Below are 17,348 nucleotides of genomic sequence, written 5' to 3'. Positions count from 1 at the left end.
CTCTTCTTAGTTAACTCCTGGCCTATGTCATATATTAACTCAGTCACCATTTTGTCACAGAAGATTTTCATGATCACCTGTGTCTATGTAACTCTCTCATAACATCATATATCTACCTGATTTTTAGTGATCTTATCACAATTATACATTTATATGTGTGATTCTTTGTTTAATGTGTATCTCTACCATGGGTCCCTATGGGCTATGTCAATATAGATAGTTTCCAATCTGGTTACAATCTTACCTTTAGTACCTAGCCCAGTACCTGACGCCCAGTAGGTAATTTGTATATATTTATGGGCAAGTATGTGAATCAGTGAGTAAATGGACAGTCTTGAAGGCACAGGACAGCTGGAAACTTTATAAACAGTAGCAATCAGGAGATGTTCTGCTTTTATGGGGCTTGCTGTGATGAAGACAGGCTTTGGTAGACTGTTCTGTTGTTAAATACTCTGCGATGGATTAGAAGGAAAAGTTTCCTGATGGGATGCACCTGGGTTCTTGTAGGAAGAGGGAGGGCCTGGGCTCCTGGCACATTTAAACTGTGGTCACAGAATCAAAAGAAAGATTCAGATACAAGAGCTGAGGAGTCAACGAACATGAGGCAAAAGAGAAAAGGCAGAGATTTCAAGCCAAGAAAATGGGCAGATGAGATGCCATCTCTATTTTGGGATATCCCAGATGACCGTGAATGATAATGGGCTGTGAAGGGCCAGGTGCCACCGAGAGCTGGGAATGGAGTGGCCTGGCTGTGAATTTGGGAACCGCCAACCCAGGTGGTGGGTGACAGCTCCCTGGGGGTGAGGTGGGGGGGATGGGAATACCTTATATGTGTACTATATTACAAAATACTTCTCCTCCGGTGTCAAGTTTTGGAGCAACTCCTTGCAAAAGATAAGTTTCATAAGCTGTATTTGAGAAAACAGAGTAGTTGAGTTATGTGTCCAATGTCACATAGATAGTAAATGACAGAGCAAGAAACTAAGGACTCAGCCAGAGACCACATACCTTTTCCATCTAGAGGCTGACAGCTAGAGGCTATAGTGCAAACAGGCTACAGTTTTAGCATTTTCTGGATCATTTGTTCTATCAAGGGAGAGATAGTTTTACCCATTTCTTGGACATAATGTGCTATATGTATAATGTTATCTGTTGCCATTTTGAATTTCTATGATAGCAATGAATGCTTTTATGACCACAGTTTCTGAAATAAATCCTTTTCCTCTACTGCAAATATGACTACAAACATAGAAAGAGTAATTGAAACATTACTGCTTCTACCAAAAATTTCCAAATGGCCAAACAATATTAGCTTTTGTTCTCTTCGTGAATACGTCTCAACCATCTGTGTTGTTGCAGGCATCCGAGTTTCTGCCCTATCTACCATACATGGAGTGGGTAGAGTCTTTGTGAATACTACTCCTCAGTTTTTACCTTTCAAAAATCAATGGCATATTTAAAAAAGAAGATAATTTCTATGTGGCACTAGAACTAAAAGTCCAAGTACTTTTTTCAACTGTAAGTTCATGAAGTCTCTGTGTGCTAAAATTATGGTGAGCTCCTAAAACTATTGATATACTGTAGTATTTCTACTAATTTTCTCTAATACACACTAGGAATGGGAAGACTGTAGCAAGCCATCTACTGGTGGGGAGTCTTAGAACATTTCCTAAAGCTTAGCCCTCTTCCATTTCTCATTCCTACTACTGGACTGAGGATAGATAGATATTTAGATAGATAGGTAGATAGATAGATAGACAGACAGACAGACATGCATATACAGTTTACTCTGAACACCATGGGTTTAAACTGGGTAGGTCCCCTTAGACATGGATTTTTAAAAATAAATACAGTACAGGGTTCTAAACATTTTTTCTTCCTTACTATTTTCTTAATAACATTTTTTTTGGGTCTGTCCTTACTTTACTGTAAGAATACAATATATAATACATACAATGTACATAATACGTGTTTGTTGATGGTTTATGTTATAAGGCTTCCAGTCAACAGTTGGCTATTAGTAAGGTCTTGGAGGAGTCAAAAGTTATACATGGATTTTTTACTGTGCTGGGGGTCAGCACCCCTAGCCCTCACATTGTTCAAGGGTCAACGCTATATCTATATATGTATTAAAAGATATATATCTGTCAATATATAGTGATAACACAAAGTATGGATCTTGCATACTAGTTAGGCATGACAGACCCTAAGATATCAAGGAATATTAAATAAACAAAAATAAAAGCGTTGACCGTGGTGTCCCTCAGGGTCCCATTTCCACTCCAATAAGATGAAGGAAACTATCATGACCCAGGAGAAACTCGCCAAACAGCAAGCACAAGTGTGCGTTGGTTGGGGAGGAGCTGCTCACGGAAGGAAGAAGGTGGTTCCTAGAATGGCTACAGCATCTGATAAAAAGTTTCAGTTCTGCTTCAGGAAGTTAGGGGTAAACAGTATCTCTGGCATGGACGAAGTGAACACGTTCACAAACCAAGGAGCAGCGATTCACTGTGACACGCCTAAAGTCCAGGCTTCCCTCGTGGCAGCGAGCACTTCACCATTCACAGGCCACGCTGAGACAAAGCACCTGATGGAAAGGCTCCCCAGTACCTCAGATGGGAGGGCACCACTTGCTACTGGAGAGGGGGAAAAGGATGAAGTTCCAGGTCTTGCAGAGAAGTTAGATGAAGCTTCCAAGGACGAAGCAAACTGAATGGCGTCAACTTCTGAAGAAGATAAAACTTTAAGTTACTCAGAGCTGCTATTTTACATTCTGACTGCTTTTTAAAATTTTGGTCACAGACCTGATAAGATCTATATCTCTGATGTTTTTAAACCCAAGCCCCTTGGACGCTGCAGCTGTTTTCAGTGTTTGCATAGACACGGTCCAGCTCAGGTCATGATCTCACGATCATGGGATGGAGCCCTGCTTTGGGTTTCGTGCTGAGTGTGGAGCCTGCTTAAGACTCTTTCTCTCCCCCTGCCCCTCACCCCCTCTTACGAATTCTCTTTCTCTCTCAAATAAAACAAACTGATAACAGGGGTACCTGGATGGCTTAGTTGGTAGAGCATGCAACTTTTTTTTCCTTTTTTTTTTTTTTTTTAAAGTAGGCTTTAAGCTAACTAAATCTCAAAAAAAAAAAAAAAAGAAAAAAAAAGAAAAAAGTAGGCTTTATATCCAGCGTGGGAGTTGGGTACTTAACCAGCTGAGACACCCAGCGGCCCCTGGGCAGCGCTTGATCTCAGGGTCCTTAGCTCAAGCCCTATGTTGGGCCTAGAGCTTGCTTAAAAATATATACATCCAAAAAATGTAAATAAACGAATAAATGAATAAACAAACCTGACAACACCAAATGCCGGTGGAGATGTAGATGGAACTAGAACTCTTACATTTCCGGTGAGAAAATATTGGAGAATGTTTTGGTTTGATGATTTTTAAAAAACATAACATTTTTATTGTATCATCCAATCATCTCACTCCAAGGAATTCATTAAAGAGAAATTAAAAATTCTGTTTGCAGAAATCTGTATGCAAATACTGTACTTAGACCTCTAGTACAATCTTGAATAAGAATGTTAAGAGTGGACATTCTTGCCTTAGTTTCTTTTCTTCTCTCTTTTTTTCTGTTTTCTTCGTGTATCCTTGAGTTAATACTACCGTGTCTTAATTATAATACCTTCAAATAATTTTTAATAGCTCATAGGAACTTTGTTGTCTTTTAATCAAAACCCATGGCTTCTTTTGCTCCTTTCTATTTTTTATTACGTATGCTAATTTTACACTTGATTTGTGAAATTCTACCCAAAATATTTGGAGGCATTTTATTGGAATTACATAAGTTAGTTTAAGAGGAATGGCATCTCTGTGATATTGAGAATTCCAATTCTGGAACTTGGAGTTTCTCTCCATTAGTTTTAGCTTTCATTCATGACTCTGTAACAAAACTTTATAATTTTCCTTGCATAGATCTTTCATGTCTTTTGTCATATTATTCCTAGATATTTGTTTCTCTGTCACTGTATAGTATGTTTCCCCCTCCCCCTAACCCCCTCCTCATTTTTCATCTTCTTCATCTTTGTCTCTGTCTTCTTCCTCTTTGTCTTCATCTTCTTCAGAAGGAAACAAAACATAAATGTTTTTGCTTTTTTAAAAATTCAGTTATCAAGGGCACATTAAAAATGTGCTAATGTGACAGTCTCTTCAGCATCTACATAAATAGATTAATAAGAATGCCACATCTTTTATTTATTTGTTTATTTTTTTAATAGATAACATTGACATATACCACGATACTACTTTCAGGTGTACAACATCATAATCTGGTGTTTTTATATATTGTAAAATTATCATCACAACAAATCTAGTTGACATCTAGCCTTGTTTTTGAACTTAAAGGAAAAATATTTAATCATTTAGGATTAAGTAGAAAGTTAGCTGTAGTTTTTTGTAGATGCCCTTTACCAGGTTAAGGAAATGCACATTTCTTTATATTTTTCTGAAAAGAATAGATGTCAAATTTTGTCATTCCTTTTTGTACATATGGTCATATGATTTTCCTTCTTTATTGTGTTGGTTTGGTGAACTGTACTGATTGATTCTTAAATGTTGAATCAGCCATGTATTTCTGGCATAACGGTCCCTATGTATTTATCCTTTTTATCTGTGTCTAGACTTTATTAGCCTGCATTTTGTTGATTTGTGTGTGTGTGTGTGTCTATTTTCATGCGGGATGGCATTCTGCATTTTTCTTGTAATGTATTTGGCTTTGGTCTCTGAGTAATGTTGGCTTTATAAAATGAGTTGGGAAGTGTTCTCTCTTGTATTTTCTGGTTGAGTTTGTGCAGAATTGATATCTATTCCTTAAAGGTTTGATAGAATTTGTTATTGAGATGATCTGGGCCTAATTTTTCTTTGTTGGTAGTATTATGTTTTGTTAAGGATTTTATAATTTTGATAAGCCAGAGTCACATCTGACTGTTAATTTCTCCTTATGAGACCTTGGGCAAGTTATTCAATCTCTGAGTAAAGTGAGCCTCCATTTCCTCACATATAATATGAGTGGCTATGAAGATTGAATAATGATATGTATCAGTTGTTCAACTGTTTACTATCCTATACTTACATATGTTAACTTATTCAGATTTTATTATTGTCCCATACTGTTTACTAGTATTTATGCTATGTTTTTCAAATTTTTATTTAAATTCTTTAGTTAACATATACTGTAATATTGGTTTCAGGAGTAGCATTTAATGACTTGCCACTTACATACACACAGTGCACCTCATAATAAGTGCTCTCCTTCATACCCGTCATCCATTTAGCCCACCCCCTACCCACCTCTGTCAACACTCAGTTTGTTCTCAATTATTCAGTCTCTTGTGGTTTGCTTTCTTCTCTTTTCTTTTCCCCTTCCCTTATGTTCATCTGTTTTGTTTTTTAAATTCCACATATGAGGAAAATCACATGATGTTTGTCTTTCTCTGATTTATTTCACTTAGCATAATATGCTCTAGCTCCATCCATCTCATTGCAAATGGCAGGATTTCATTCTTTTTGATGTCTGAGTAGTAGTACGTTGTATATATACACATCTTCTTTATTTAGTCATCAGTCGATAGACACTGGACTCTTTCCATAGTTTGTCTATTGTTGATAATACTGCTGTAAAGATTGGGGTGCGTGTACCCCTTTGAAGCCATATTTTTCTATCCTTTGGGTAAATACTAGTAGTGCAATTGCTGGGTTGTAGGAGAGTTCTGTTTTTAACTTTTTGAGGAACTCCATACTTTTACCCAGAGCGGCTGCACCAGTTTGCATTTCCACCAACAGTGTAAGAAAATTCCCCCTTTCTCTGCATCCTCACCAATATCTGTTGTTTCCTGTGTTGTTAATTTTAGCCATTCTAATAAATGTGAGGTGATATCTCATCGTGGTTTTGATTTGTGTTTCCCTGATGATGAGTGATGTGGAGCATCTTTTCATGTGTCTGTTGGCCATCTGGGTGTCTTTGGAGAAGTGTCTATTCATGTCTTCTGCCCATTTCTTACTTGGATTATTTGTTTTTTGGGTGTTGAGTTTGATAGATTCTTTAGAGATTCTGGATACTAACCCTTTATCTGATATATCCTTTGCAGATATCTTCTCTTAGGCTTTTAGTTTTGCTGATTGTTTCCTTCTCTGTTCAGAAGCTTTTTATCTTTTGTGAGGTCCCAATAGTTCACGTCTGCTTTTGTTTCCCTTGCTTCTGGCTATGTGTCTAGTAAGAAGTTGCTGTGCCTGAGGTCAAAGAGGTTGCTGCCTGTGTTCTCCTTTAGGATTTTGATGGTTTCCTGTCTCACATATAGGTCTTTCATTCCTTTTGAGCTTATATTTGTGCATTATATTAGAAAGCTGCCCAGTTTTGTGAACACCATTTGTTGAAGAGACTATCTTTTTTTCCATTGGATATTCTTTCCTGTTTTGTCAAAGATTAGTTGGCCATACATTTGTGGGTCCATTTTTGGGTTTTATATTCTGTTCCACTGATCCATGTGTCTGTTTTTGTGCCAGTACCATACTTTCTTGATGACTTCACCTTTGTATTATTACTTAAAGTCTGGGATTATGATGCCCCCTCCTTTGCTTTTCTTTTGCAGGACTGCTTTGGTTATTCAGGACCTTTAGTGGTTACATACAAATTTTAGGATTGTTTGTTCTAGTTTTGTAGAAAATGCTGGTGGTATTTTAATAGGGATGGCATTAAGTGTGTAGATTGCTTTGGGTAAGATAGACATTTTAATAATGTTCTTCCAACCCATGAGCATGGAATTTTTTCCCATATCTTTGTGTCCTCAATTTCTTTCATAAGTGTTCTATAGTTTTCAGCATACAGATCTTTTAACCTTTTGGTTAGGTTTATTCCTAAGTACCATATTGGTTTTTATGCAGTTGTAAATAGGATTGATTCCTTGATTTATGTTTTTGCTTCTTCATTATTGATATATAGAGTTGCAACAGATTTCTGTACATTGATTTTATATCCCATGACTTTGCTGAATTTCTGTATTAGTTCTAGCAATTTTTTGGTGGAGTCTTTCGGGTTGTCTACACAGAATATCATGTCGTCTGCAAATAGTGAAAGTTTGACTTCTTCCTTGCTCGTTTTGACATTTATGCTATTATAACCCTTATTTTACAGGTAAGCAATTCAGTAACTTTCCCAGGGTCATTCTAGGAGCACATGTGGGAGCCAGGATTTGAATTGAGGCTGTCCCGTTCCAGAGTTTTGCTTTCACGTGCTTAACTGTGCTAACCATAATAATACTTACCTTTCAGGGTGGCTAGTAGTATTAAGTTAGACAATTCATGTAAGCAGCCAAATTTGTGTTATTTCCAAGCTGCTGTTTAGTAAATAGGCATTGTTATTGATAATGTGAATTATTATTAGTTTGAAGTCTAACTACTTTGGAATATTTTCAACCTGACTTATTAGTATAGATACATTATCAGATACTCTTATTAAAGTTCACTGCAGTGAAATCCCATCAACATTTGGTGCACTGTACAAAGTGGTATTCTGAACATCAAATCTTGTTGGGCATAGCAACTTGAATTCTTGCCCTGGTTTAGCACGTTTTTGTGTAATCCTGATAATTAAGTCTCTTGAAATGTCAGTAAGTCTGTATAGTGAGGATATGAAGAATATCTGTTTGTATCTCTTTGACCTAAGATGTTGAGTGATTTTAAAAAGAGAATTATCTAAAGGTGCATTGGAAAGTACAGCTAGTGCTAATATTAAATATAAATATTCGCCGTTCTCAGTTAAAAATTAAAAAAGTCAAAATCTTTTGTTGATATATAAATATTTTGAGGTGATTCTGAATATCATTTACTATGGTTTAGTGCAGTTTGATGCCATTTAGTATCAGATTCTTCAGATCTTCATGGTGGTTATTCAGGCTTATTTTTTATTTTAGTCTGCTTTCCTTCCTTCCTTTTTTCCTTCTTTCCTTTCTTCTTTTTTCTTTTCTTTTCTTTTCTTTCATCCAGATGAGGTACTGCCTGGCATATGCTGAAATATTAGATTTGTTTTATTTATTTGAAAATTATAAAGATAACCTGAAAGGTAGAGTCATAAGCTCATAAGTACTTGGCCCTATGTCTTATTCAACAAGACTTATTTTAGTGTTTTAGTGATGCATCTCATTATTTCAAAGTGTAGAACACAGTGGAGCACCTGGGTGTTTCAGTTGGTCAAGCCTCCGACTCTGGGTCTCGGCTCAGGTCATGATCCTGTGGTCTGTGAGTTTGATGCCTACATTGGGTTCCACACTGTCAGAGCAGAGCCTGCTTGGAATTCTCTCTCTCCCTCTTTCTCTGGACTCTCCCACATGTACTTTCTCTCTCTCTTTCAAATTAAATAAATAAACTTTAAAAACTTAAAAAGAAAACAAAGTATATAGCACAATGACCTATTGTATGGATGTTATTAATTAAGGCTGAGAGTCGTGTGGATGACTGACATGTGGGGCATTTTGACAGAAGGTTAAAGAAAGGCTTTCTGTTGTGAGCTTTAAGAATTATTGTACAGAATGCCAAAAGCTAAGGACCCATGATAATTCAGGGGAAGTATAATAACATTGCTTTTTCCTTTTTTTGTGAATTATAGCTGACTTTGGGCTGGCAAAGCAAAAACAAGAGAACAGTAAACTAACATCTGTTGTTGGAACAATCCTGTATTCCTGGTAAGGACAATTATTTTATGGTTCTCAAACATCATACCTAACTGATTTGGGCTTTAGATTCACGTTTTGGCTTGCAAAGAAAAGATGACTGTAGGAAAAGAAGCTTATTTAATGTTTAGCTCAATTACCCAGATAATACACATGTACACAGTTATACATCATTATGTATGTTTGAAACAAAAACAAGAATGATCTTTCCTCTAAGGTGACCCTGCCCCTCCCGGGGACTGCTTCTATTGTTTGTAAATAGAAATGATCCTTGGCACATAGTGGGTGTGCAATTATTGTTTATGAATCTGTGAATCAGCTAGTCGACTTGCTACTCATCATGACACTTGAGATATTTTATTGCATTTACTTGAAAAATGACTGTTTTTCTCTCTCTGCCTGTAAACATCCAAAGGCCAAAGAAAGTTTTTTTGTGTGTCCTAATACATATCCAGCACCTAGCAAATAATGGGTACTGAATAAATTTTATTATGTGAGTGAACAAATGATGACATGTATATACTTAGACATATGTTTTAAAGTTGGTTGCTACTTGGGTAAATGAACATTTATATTTTGATGAATTAAGACACTTGTAACTTATTTAATGTGCTTCGAGGGTTCCTTTACCATTCGTTAATTATTAGGAAGTAAGAATTTTCTTCTGCTGATCAGATATCATTTGTTCATGAATCTATTATCTATTATCTATTAGCAAACAGACACAGTAGTCAGCTGACAGAACAGTTTCAGGGAAATATTCTCCAATCTTACTCAGCAGGTGAAACAATCAGGACCCTTCCATCTTTTTGAATCTAGTCTGTCGTGCAGTTGATTCCTGGGGATAGAATTCAGAATAAGTCTTCTGGAGGGAGGGTGGAAATTCTCTGTAAGAGCCTCATTTGAAAAAGTCCTTTCCCACCAAAATGTTCAGAATAGTGTCCGGGTTCTGGCGCCAGCGTTCTGACCCTGCTGGCCATTTCTTCTCTCAAGTTGTAATTTGATCCAAATTTAAGATGTTTCCTAATACCTTGCTTGACAGCTCCAGTTCCTTGTGAATTTTCCATATCCTCATTTCCTGAACTTGTGAATTGGACAAGACCAAAGCAAATATATTTTATGGTCCCTGCTCCAAGTCTCATACCTCCCTGCCTTTAAAAAAAAAAACTGTCTCTTTAGCCATCCCCAGAGTGTTTCCCTCCAAATCCTGTAATCATTGTGCAATCCCGAGCTTCTCCGAGCCTATTAGCATGGACGGGGGATGCCTGTCCCTGCCCTGCAGGGTCCTGAGAGCTCGAGGAGTCTGATGTCCCCATGGCGTTTGCCCTTTCCTTGTGCCTTTGCTTCCTCAGACATTACCTTCTGATGGAAGAAAGTTCTCTTTATTAACTCTGGTAGGAAGTCCTCAGAGCATTCCTTATTGCTGTATCTCATCTGCTAGATAAATGGTTTGGGGCCCTGGACTGACTGTGCTGGAACACAAGGTCAGTAAAAGCCCCTTTCCTTCCTCTAATTTGATTCATTATGAGGCAGGGTCATTGTTCTCCTGCTCATGGAAAATAATCCCCAAATATGGTCGTCGGTTCTGATTTTTATCTGTATGTCAGACTTCAGTTTCAGAGTCCAAGACGCCACACTATCTTCAATTGCATTTTCAGAGCAGATGTTAAGAGTTTGAAGCTCTGAGAAACATTTTAGGCTTGTTCTTCGACTTTTGGAACATCTGGATAATAAGCAAGTATTAGCTCATGTAAATAAAAAGCTCTGACTGATCTTGGAATGGGAATTCTTTGAGACTTTATTGCTTAGTCTAATCTCATTAACGTTAGATAATTATTTTTTAAATAGTTTATTGTCAAATTGGTTTCCATACAACACCCAGTGCTCTTCCCCACAAGTGCCCTCCTCCATCACCACCTCCTCTTTTCCCCCCTCCCCCTTCCCCTTCAACACTCGGTTTGTTTTCAGTATTCAATAGTCTCTCAGGTTTTGCGTCCCTCTCTCTCCCCAACTCTCTTTCCCTCTTCCCCTCCCCCAGGTCCTCCATTAGGTTTCTCCTGTTTTCCTGTTAGACCTATGAGTGCAACCATATGGTAATTTAAGGGAAAGCTGGGGAAGTTTCCATTGGATGGATCAAAATAAACCGGTAGGTAAACCTGAGCAAGTAGAGACAAGTAGAGCACACCCAACTATTGACTGTCCCTCCTTCATTCTTAAAGATGCGGCAGTATACCCAGAACTCTGAAACTCTTAAATGGCTGAAAACACTTCAGTTTCCAATCGCCCATAATTTAAAGGCCAAGTTCTCAGTGTGACTTCACGCCCACGACCCTGCACACACCAGCCTGGCCCTCACTCTCTGGAGCTCTGGCTGTTGCCTGTGTGTTCCCACTGACCACAGGGCTGTAGCAAATGCTGCTCCCACTGCCTGGAACGCCCTGGCCGGCTGGTTAACTCTTTCTCATCCTCCATGACTCAGCTGGAATGTAGCCTCCTTGGGTAACCACCCCCCACCCCACCCCGACCGCAGCCAGAGCAGGTTTGCCCTGGTCTCCATGTCCTTTTCCTTCATATGATTGAGCTTTTCATTTATTTTGTGATAGGCCCATGTGGTTTTGTTCACCGCTATCCCCAGCCCTGAGCTCAGAGTCTGGTATCTTATAGGCTCACAGGAAGTATTTACTGTCTGAATCATCTAATACTTGCGTAGTTGTGAACAGTTACTGATAAAACTGCCCCTTTCCACTGTAACAAAATTTTAATCTCCTGTCACTCTCCCCCTTCACCGTTCCTTCGGATCTTCAAAGTGCTCCTGCCCCGGCGGCTTCTCTCCCTCCAGATAACCACGGAGTTTAATTCCTCACTTCTGCTATCTGCTTAAATGTCGCTTCTGCAGACAGGTTTTCCTGACCACCTGCCCCAAACAGCAGCCTCCGTCAGGCTCTGAAGGAGTCCTGTCTTTTGCGTTATTTTTTTCACAGCCCCTGCTTCTGGCTGACATTATGTTATTATTTTAATTTGTTTAATTTTAATTATTATTATTTTAATTAGCCTCTCCTTCTACAACATGAACTCAGTGACAGTAGGAACCTTGTCTGTTTTGTTCACTGTTGTTTCCTGGGGCCTGGAGGAGCAGACAGATAGACTCCGAAAAAATAGTTTGACTTATTCAGGTGAAAATAAGTCAACCTGGTTTGTGTTTGTCTGAGAATGTTTTTTTGAAGCTTTATTAAGTAATTGGGAAAAATTAACAAATAGAGGTGTATACAACACAGTGATTGGCTTTATATATACACTGTGGGATGATAATTAAGATCAAGGTAATTAACACAACCATCTAATAGTTAAACTGTTTTTCTATTGTGTTCTTTTAAAAAATTTTTTTAATGTCTTCTCCATTTTTGAGAGACAGGGAGACAGCGTGAGTAGGGGAGGGTCAGAGGGGGAGGGAGATACAGAATCGGAAGCAGGCTCCAGGCTCTGAGCTAGCTGTCAGCACAGAGCCTGATGCGGGGCTCAAACCCACGAACTGCAAGATCATGACCTGAGCCAAAGTCGGACGCTCAACCGACTGAGCCACCCAGGTGCCACTATTGTGTTCTTGTAAGAATGCTCAAGGTCTACTCTTAGTAACTTTCAAGCAAACAATTCCATGTTATTAATCACAGGCACCATGCTGTATTTCTCATTTTTCTCATAACTGAAGGTTTGTACCTTTGACCTGCATCTTCCCATTTCTCCCACCCCCTGGCCTGGGCAAGCACCATTCTACCCCCTGTTTTTATGAAATTAGCCTTTTTTTCTTTCTGGTCTTTGTCTGTCTGGCTTATTTTACTTAGCATAATATGCTCTGGGTTCATACAGGTTGTTGCAAATGGCTGGATTTCCTTCTTCTAATGCCTGAATAATATTAAATATATATTTAATATATATCCCCACATTCTATATTTTAACATGATTAAAAATCCGTGTGCTTTTTTAGTAGGGTCTAAAGCACTAACATATCTTTGAATTTTTCCGACTTTTGCGTTCATGAAGGCTAAAGGGAACATTTTTACTTTGAAAGAGTGAGTACCTTAATGCCAGGGTCTGTTGTATTTTTTTGTTTATTTATCTTTATATCTTTCATAGTTACTAGAAGAGTGAATAATGGGTTTATCAGGATATTATCTTTTTTAAAAAATAAAATACGGAATGATTGTAAGTTACTAAGATCAAGATTCTTCTGTCACTGGTAAATTGGTCCTGGGGGAAATTGCTAAAGAGGAATTAGAAAAAATAAGAGCATAATTGGAAAGACAATGCAGACAGGCAGGTTGGTAGGGTCATTATTACACTCAGAGGATCTGGATGATTCCCGGGTTGAAGTCCTGGGTCTGCTGTTCTGAGTTATAAATTATCGCCCTTCTCTGTGCCTCAGTGTCCTCACCTGTAATCTGGGATTATTACTTACCTTCCAGTGCTTGCAATCAGAGTCAGTGAGGTGGTACACGTTGAGTGCTTGGAACAATGCCTGGCTAGCATATGGCAAGCACTCATTAGATCACACTGATTGGTATTTGCTGTTAGTCTAAAATTTGAAAGGATCGTGTTCATTTGAATATATAGATTGTGTTGTGTCTAAGAATCAGATTCATTTCTTAATAATCACAGTAGAGAAGAATTATTTATGCTGTGTTTATTTATAGCTCCTTTTCCCTTCCTGTCTCGGTATTTGCTCCCTGAATGGCTGCTTTGGTTACTAGGAGGGGCCAGGATTTTTGTAGCAGCCAGGCCCAAGCAGCTGAGAAGTGTGAAAGGGAAGGAGTATGTGTTTAGCATGCAAAGACAGGGAACCTGGAGGAACAGAATTTTCCATAGTGGGGCCTTGAGCAGGTGAGTTGTGGGGATACTTTTACCTGTAATTGCTTTTATTTATGGCTACTCTGTGCCTGGCAGGATAAGGTATACCTGAATAGTATCACTCTTGTCTGCCCACAGACCCCCAAAACTCTATGAATACACCCACACCCACATACCCATGAGACAGAGAGAGAGAGAGAGAGAGAGAGAAGGGAGAAGAAAGAGAGGGGACTGTTTTATTATCTGTTAGGTGAGGTAGGAGTGAATTTTGATCAAACTCAGGATTTAATTATACAAATTAAGCTCTAAATACATCTTAAGACTCAATGGAATAGGTCATAAGGTCTCATGAATTTAAATGGAAGCTACTGAATTCAAACTGCTAGACAGCACTATTAATGGTGTTCCACTGTATCGTGTTTACCATTATGTTGCCAACTACATACTTTTATTTATTTTTATTTATCTAACACCTAAATGGGGTTTACTAAGTGACAGGCACTGTTTTAAGTGCTCTGTAAATATTAAGTTATTTAATCTTCCAGCCTCCTTTAAAATAGGTGCAACTATCTTAAGTAGTCTTTGGGGAGGTTGAATGATCCTGCCCAACATCACAGCCAGGAAGTGGAAAAGCTTGGGTTTAAATTCAGACAGACTGACTGAGGGAGGCACTCTGCTGTGCTGCCTGCTAATTGGTCCGCCGTGGGCAGACTGAACTCCTGTGTCAGGAATGAGAGATCGTGTACTCTGACTGGTGGCCGCTTCAGGAACATTGTGTGATTTGTCCGCTAGAATGCATACCCGACAGGGAGCCCTCATCATGCATGGATTAAATGAGAAGTTTTACTTTGAATTGAATATTAAAAATTCTTGTTTTACATTTTTTTTTAATTTCCACAGTTGTTTTCTCATCACTCAGCACTTTGAAACAATTTTAGATCAATTTTGAACACTGATAACAGATTTAATGTCTAGAGACTTTCTGAATGCTAACTGAAAAGTTATGGAGTTTCTAGAAAAGAAAAGAAAAATCAAATTGAGAACATTTATGCCTTTATATATTTTGAGCTTATAGTGTCTGATTCCACTGACATCACAGGAAATGTATAAATGGAAAACAATACCTTAATAGTGTACAGTTAGGATATGGCTAGTTTTCATATTGAATGTCCCTGGCAATGTGCAATTGTTGGCTTGGCCTACATTAGACATTTGAATATAGATGCGTAAGGAGATGTACATTACGGAATTTTCATAGTCTGATTTGTTCTGCTCTCCCCAGCAGCACAAAAAGCAAGAAGGGTGTCCTCTCATGATTGATTTGGTCAGTGGAAGTCCTTTCTCCTTCACCTACTAGCAATTCCAAATCCCTCTTCAGTCTTTATTTTTCCAAGTAAACACAGGTCTGTCTGTAAACAATACAATGAACTTCTTTACCGGCATTTGCCTGAATTATTTTTCTAGTTTGCCATTTTAAACATGGGATATCCAAGTCATTATGTAGAATATTCCACATTTCCTCTTGGAAGCGAGAGGGATTACAGGATGGCCAGATGTCTCACTGTAACGTGTTTTTCAGAAGGGAAGAGGTGGTTTGACCTAAGGAAATGTCCTCCTGTACTTAACGCACAAATTAATTTATTGAATCACTAAGGAAGTAGATGATGACGGGACAGTGCCTATTTTGTTAGCTACTGTTACAGAACAAACCATCCCCAAATTTCATCCCCAGTTTGTGTGGCTGTTCTAGTCAGTTCCTCTGTTAGTTCCCTTGGGCTCACTTATGTGGATGCATTCAACTGAAGTATCGTCTTGTCCAGAAGGTCCAAAATGGCTTCATGTATCTGACAATGGGTGTTGATTCTCGGTGAGAGCCCTTTGAATCCGGTCCAGGTGGCCTTTTGTTTACATGACTGTGATAGAGTAGCATTTCAAGAGGACTCCCCTGGATCATCTCACACCTATACTGCCTACCCCTGGCCCATGACGGAAATTGCAGGAAGCCTCTGACACTCTCTGCTGAGAAAGCTTAACACTGTGCCCACTTTACAGGAGAAGTACTTAAAGGAATGACAGTGTTTATTGAAGGTTGCATTAGGAGCTAAGAGGCAGTAAGCTGATAGCTGAGACACTAACTCCAGGGTTTGGGCCAGCCTACGTGAGGATGGGGCATTCGTAGAAGAGGGCCACACCACTGCCGTGGCGTTGTCAATGCCTTTATTTCCTCCCTACAGTACAATACAGTTCTTTTCTCTCTACCTCAAACATTGGTATAGCTCCGGAGTGTGAAAACGAAATCCTTCAGTTCAGTTCTTAACAGACTCAGCGTATTTAGGGGTGAGCAGGAGCTGTGGTTTGGCTGGGTTGCAATTTATGTTGGTATAGTGTGGGGCCTGGAATTTTCCTTTTGGCATTATAGAGCCACTGGGTATCCCTCAGCCTGGCAGTTCCCTAATGTGAATCCTGTTATTCAGAAGCTCTGCAGAGTGACACTGAGGAAGAGACCGTGTGTGTTTATCGCTTCACCTGTTTCTAATACAGGTATCTCCGCCCTTGTCAGGATCAGGTGACTTAGTCCTTTCCTGTGGGGACAATTCAACTTGATTTGGGGACACACACACATACACACACACGGGTAGAAGCATCAAGGACTAGTGAGCCACACGGGGCTTATGTGAGCCTCTGTCAGGTGCATAGAGAAGGTCCCCAGGACCACTATACAGAAGCCACGGGCAGAACAGGGACCGTGGAGCTGGAGACCTTGGGGAACATGCCCAAGGTGGGGTGGGGGAGAGGTAGTGAGCCCTACACTTCTCTGTGTAACGACTGTGCCACGGATCTATGCACTATGCAGGGTTTATGCAAAGTGACCTATATTCTTCTCCCATACAGACACTATGACAGCACTTTTTTGGAAGTGGCTGACATCAAATGGTCAGAAAGGAAGAAGAGAAAACAGTGACGAGGGTAAACAGAGAAAGGAAACTGTGAGGGAAGTCAGGGATCCAAACAGCGGGGAAATATGCAGGCCAAATTATCCTGTCAGAGGAAAGGAATCGAAACATCTTAGGGACGCCTGTTTGGCTCAGTTGGTTAAGTGTCCGGCTCTTGGTTTCCATCAGGTCATGATCTCGTGGTTCATGAGTTCAAGCCTCATGTCGGGCTCTGCGGGGACAGTGCAGAGCCTGCTTTCAATTTTCTCTTTCTTTCCATCTCTCCCACACATTCTCTCTCTCAAAATAAGTAAATGAACTTAAAAATAAAGAAACATTTTAGTTATTCCGCAGTACTACATTCAACCCGTTTTATTCTTATGAATATATTTTTCCCAGTGACCTTACTGATCATATATACTTTTACATCAATTTATTTCATAACTTCTTTAGCTAATAGTATTTCTCTTCACGCTTATTACATTTTAAATTTAGTTTTAATTATTTATTTTTAATCAGCATTTCAGAACGCCCATACAATCCAATGAGAGGCGACAGCACAATGCTAATAAAAAGGAGCCTCTTTTTTTTTCCTCCATAATATTTTATTGTCAAATTGTTTTCCATACAACACCCAGTGCTCTTCCCCTTAAGTGCCCTCCACCATCACCACCACCTCTTTTCCCCCCTCCCCCTTCCCCCTCAACCCTCAGTTCATTCTCAGCATTCAATAGTCTCTCAAGTTTTGCATCCCTCTCTCTCCCCAACTCTCTTTCCCTCTTCCCCTCCCCCTGGTCCTCCATTAGGTCTCTCCTGTTCTCCTGCTAGACCTATGAGTGCAAACATATGGTTTCTGTC

General features: G+C 39.2%; 1 protein-coding gene and 1 pseudogene across 1 annotated transcript in view; both read left to right on the top strand.

Moving 5' to 3' along the window:
* The window catches only part of NEK10 (NIMA related kinase 10), a 226,846-nt gene that overhangs the window by 76,589 nt on the left and 132,909 nt on the right, over positions 1-17,348 (top strand). Inside the window, exon 23 of the mRNA XM_029940369.1 lies at positions 8,652-8,727. Within this exon, the coding sequence (XP_029796229.1) occupies positions 8,652-8,727 (76 nt within the window). The remainder of the gene's footprint in view (positions 1-8,651; positions 8,728-17,348) is intronic.
* LOC115292345 lies at positions 2,291-2,713 on the top strand (annotated as a pseudogene).

The sequence above is a fragment of the Suricata suricatta genome, chromosome 5 (assembly GCF_006229205.1).
Source record: "Suricata suricatta isolate VVHF042 chromosome 5, meerkat_22Aug2017_6uvM2_HiC, whole genome shotgun sequence".
NCBI classification, from domain to species: Eukaryota; Metazoa; Chordata; class Mammalia; order Carnivora; family Herpestidae; genus Suricata; species Suricata suricatta.
Note: the sequence above shows the minus strand (reverse complement) of the source record. Positions and strands in the feature narration are given on the sequence as shown.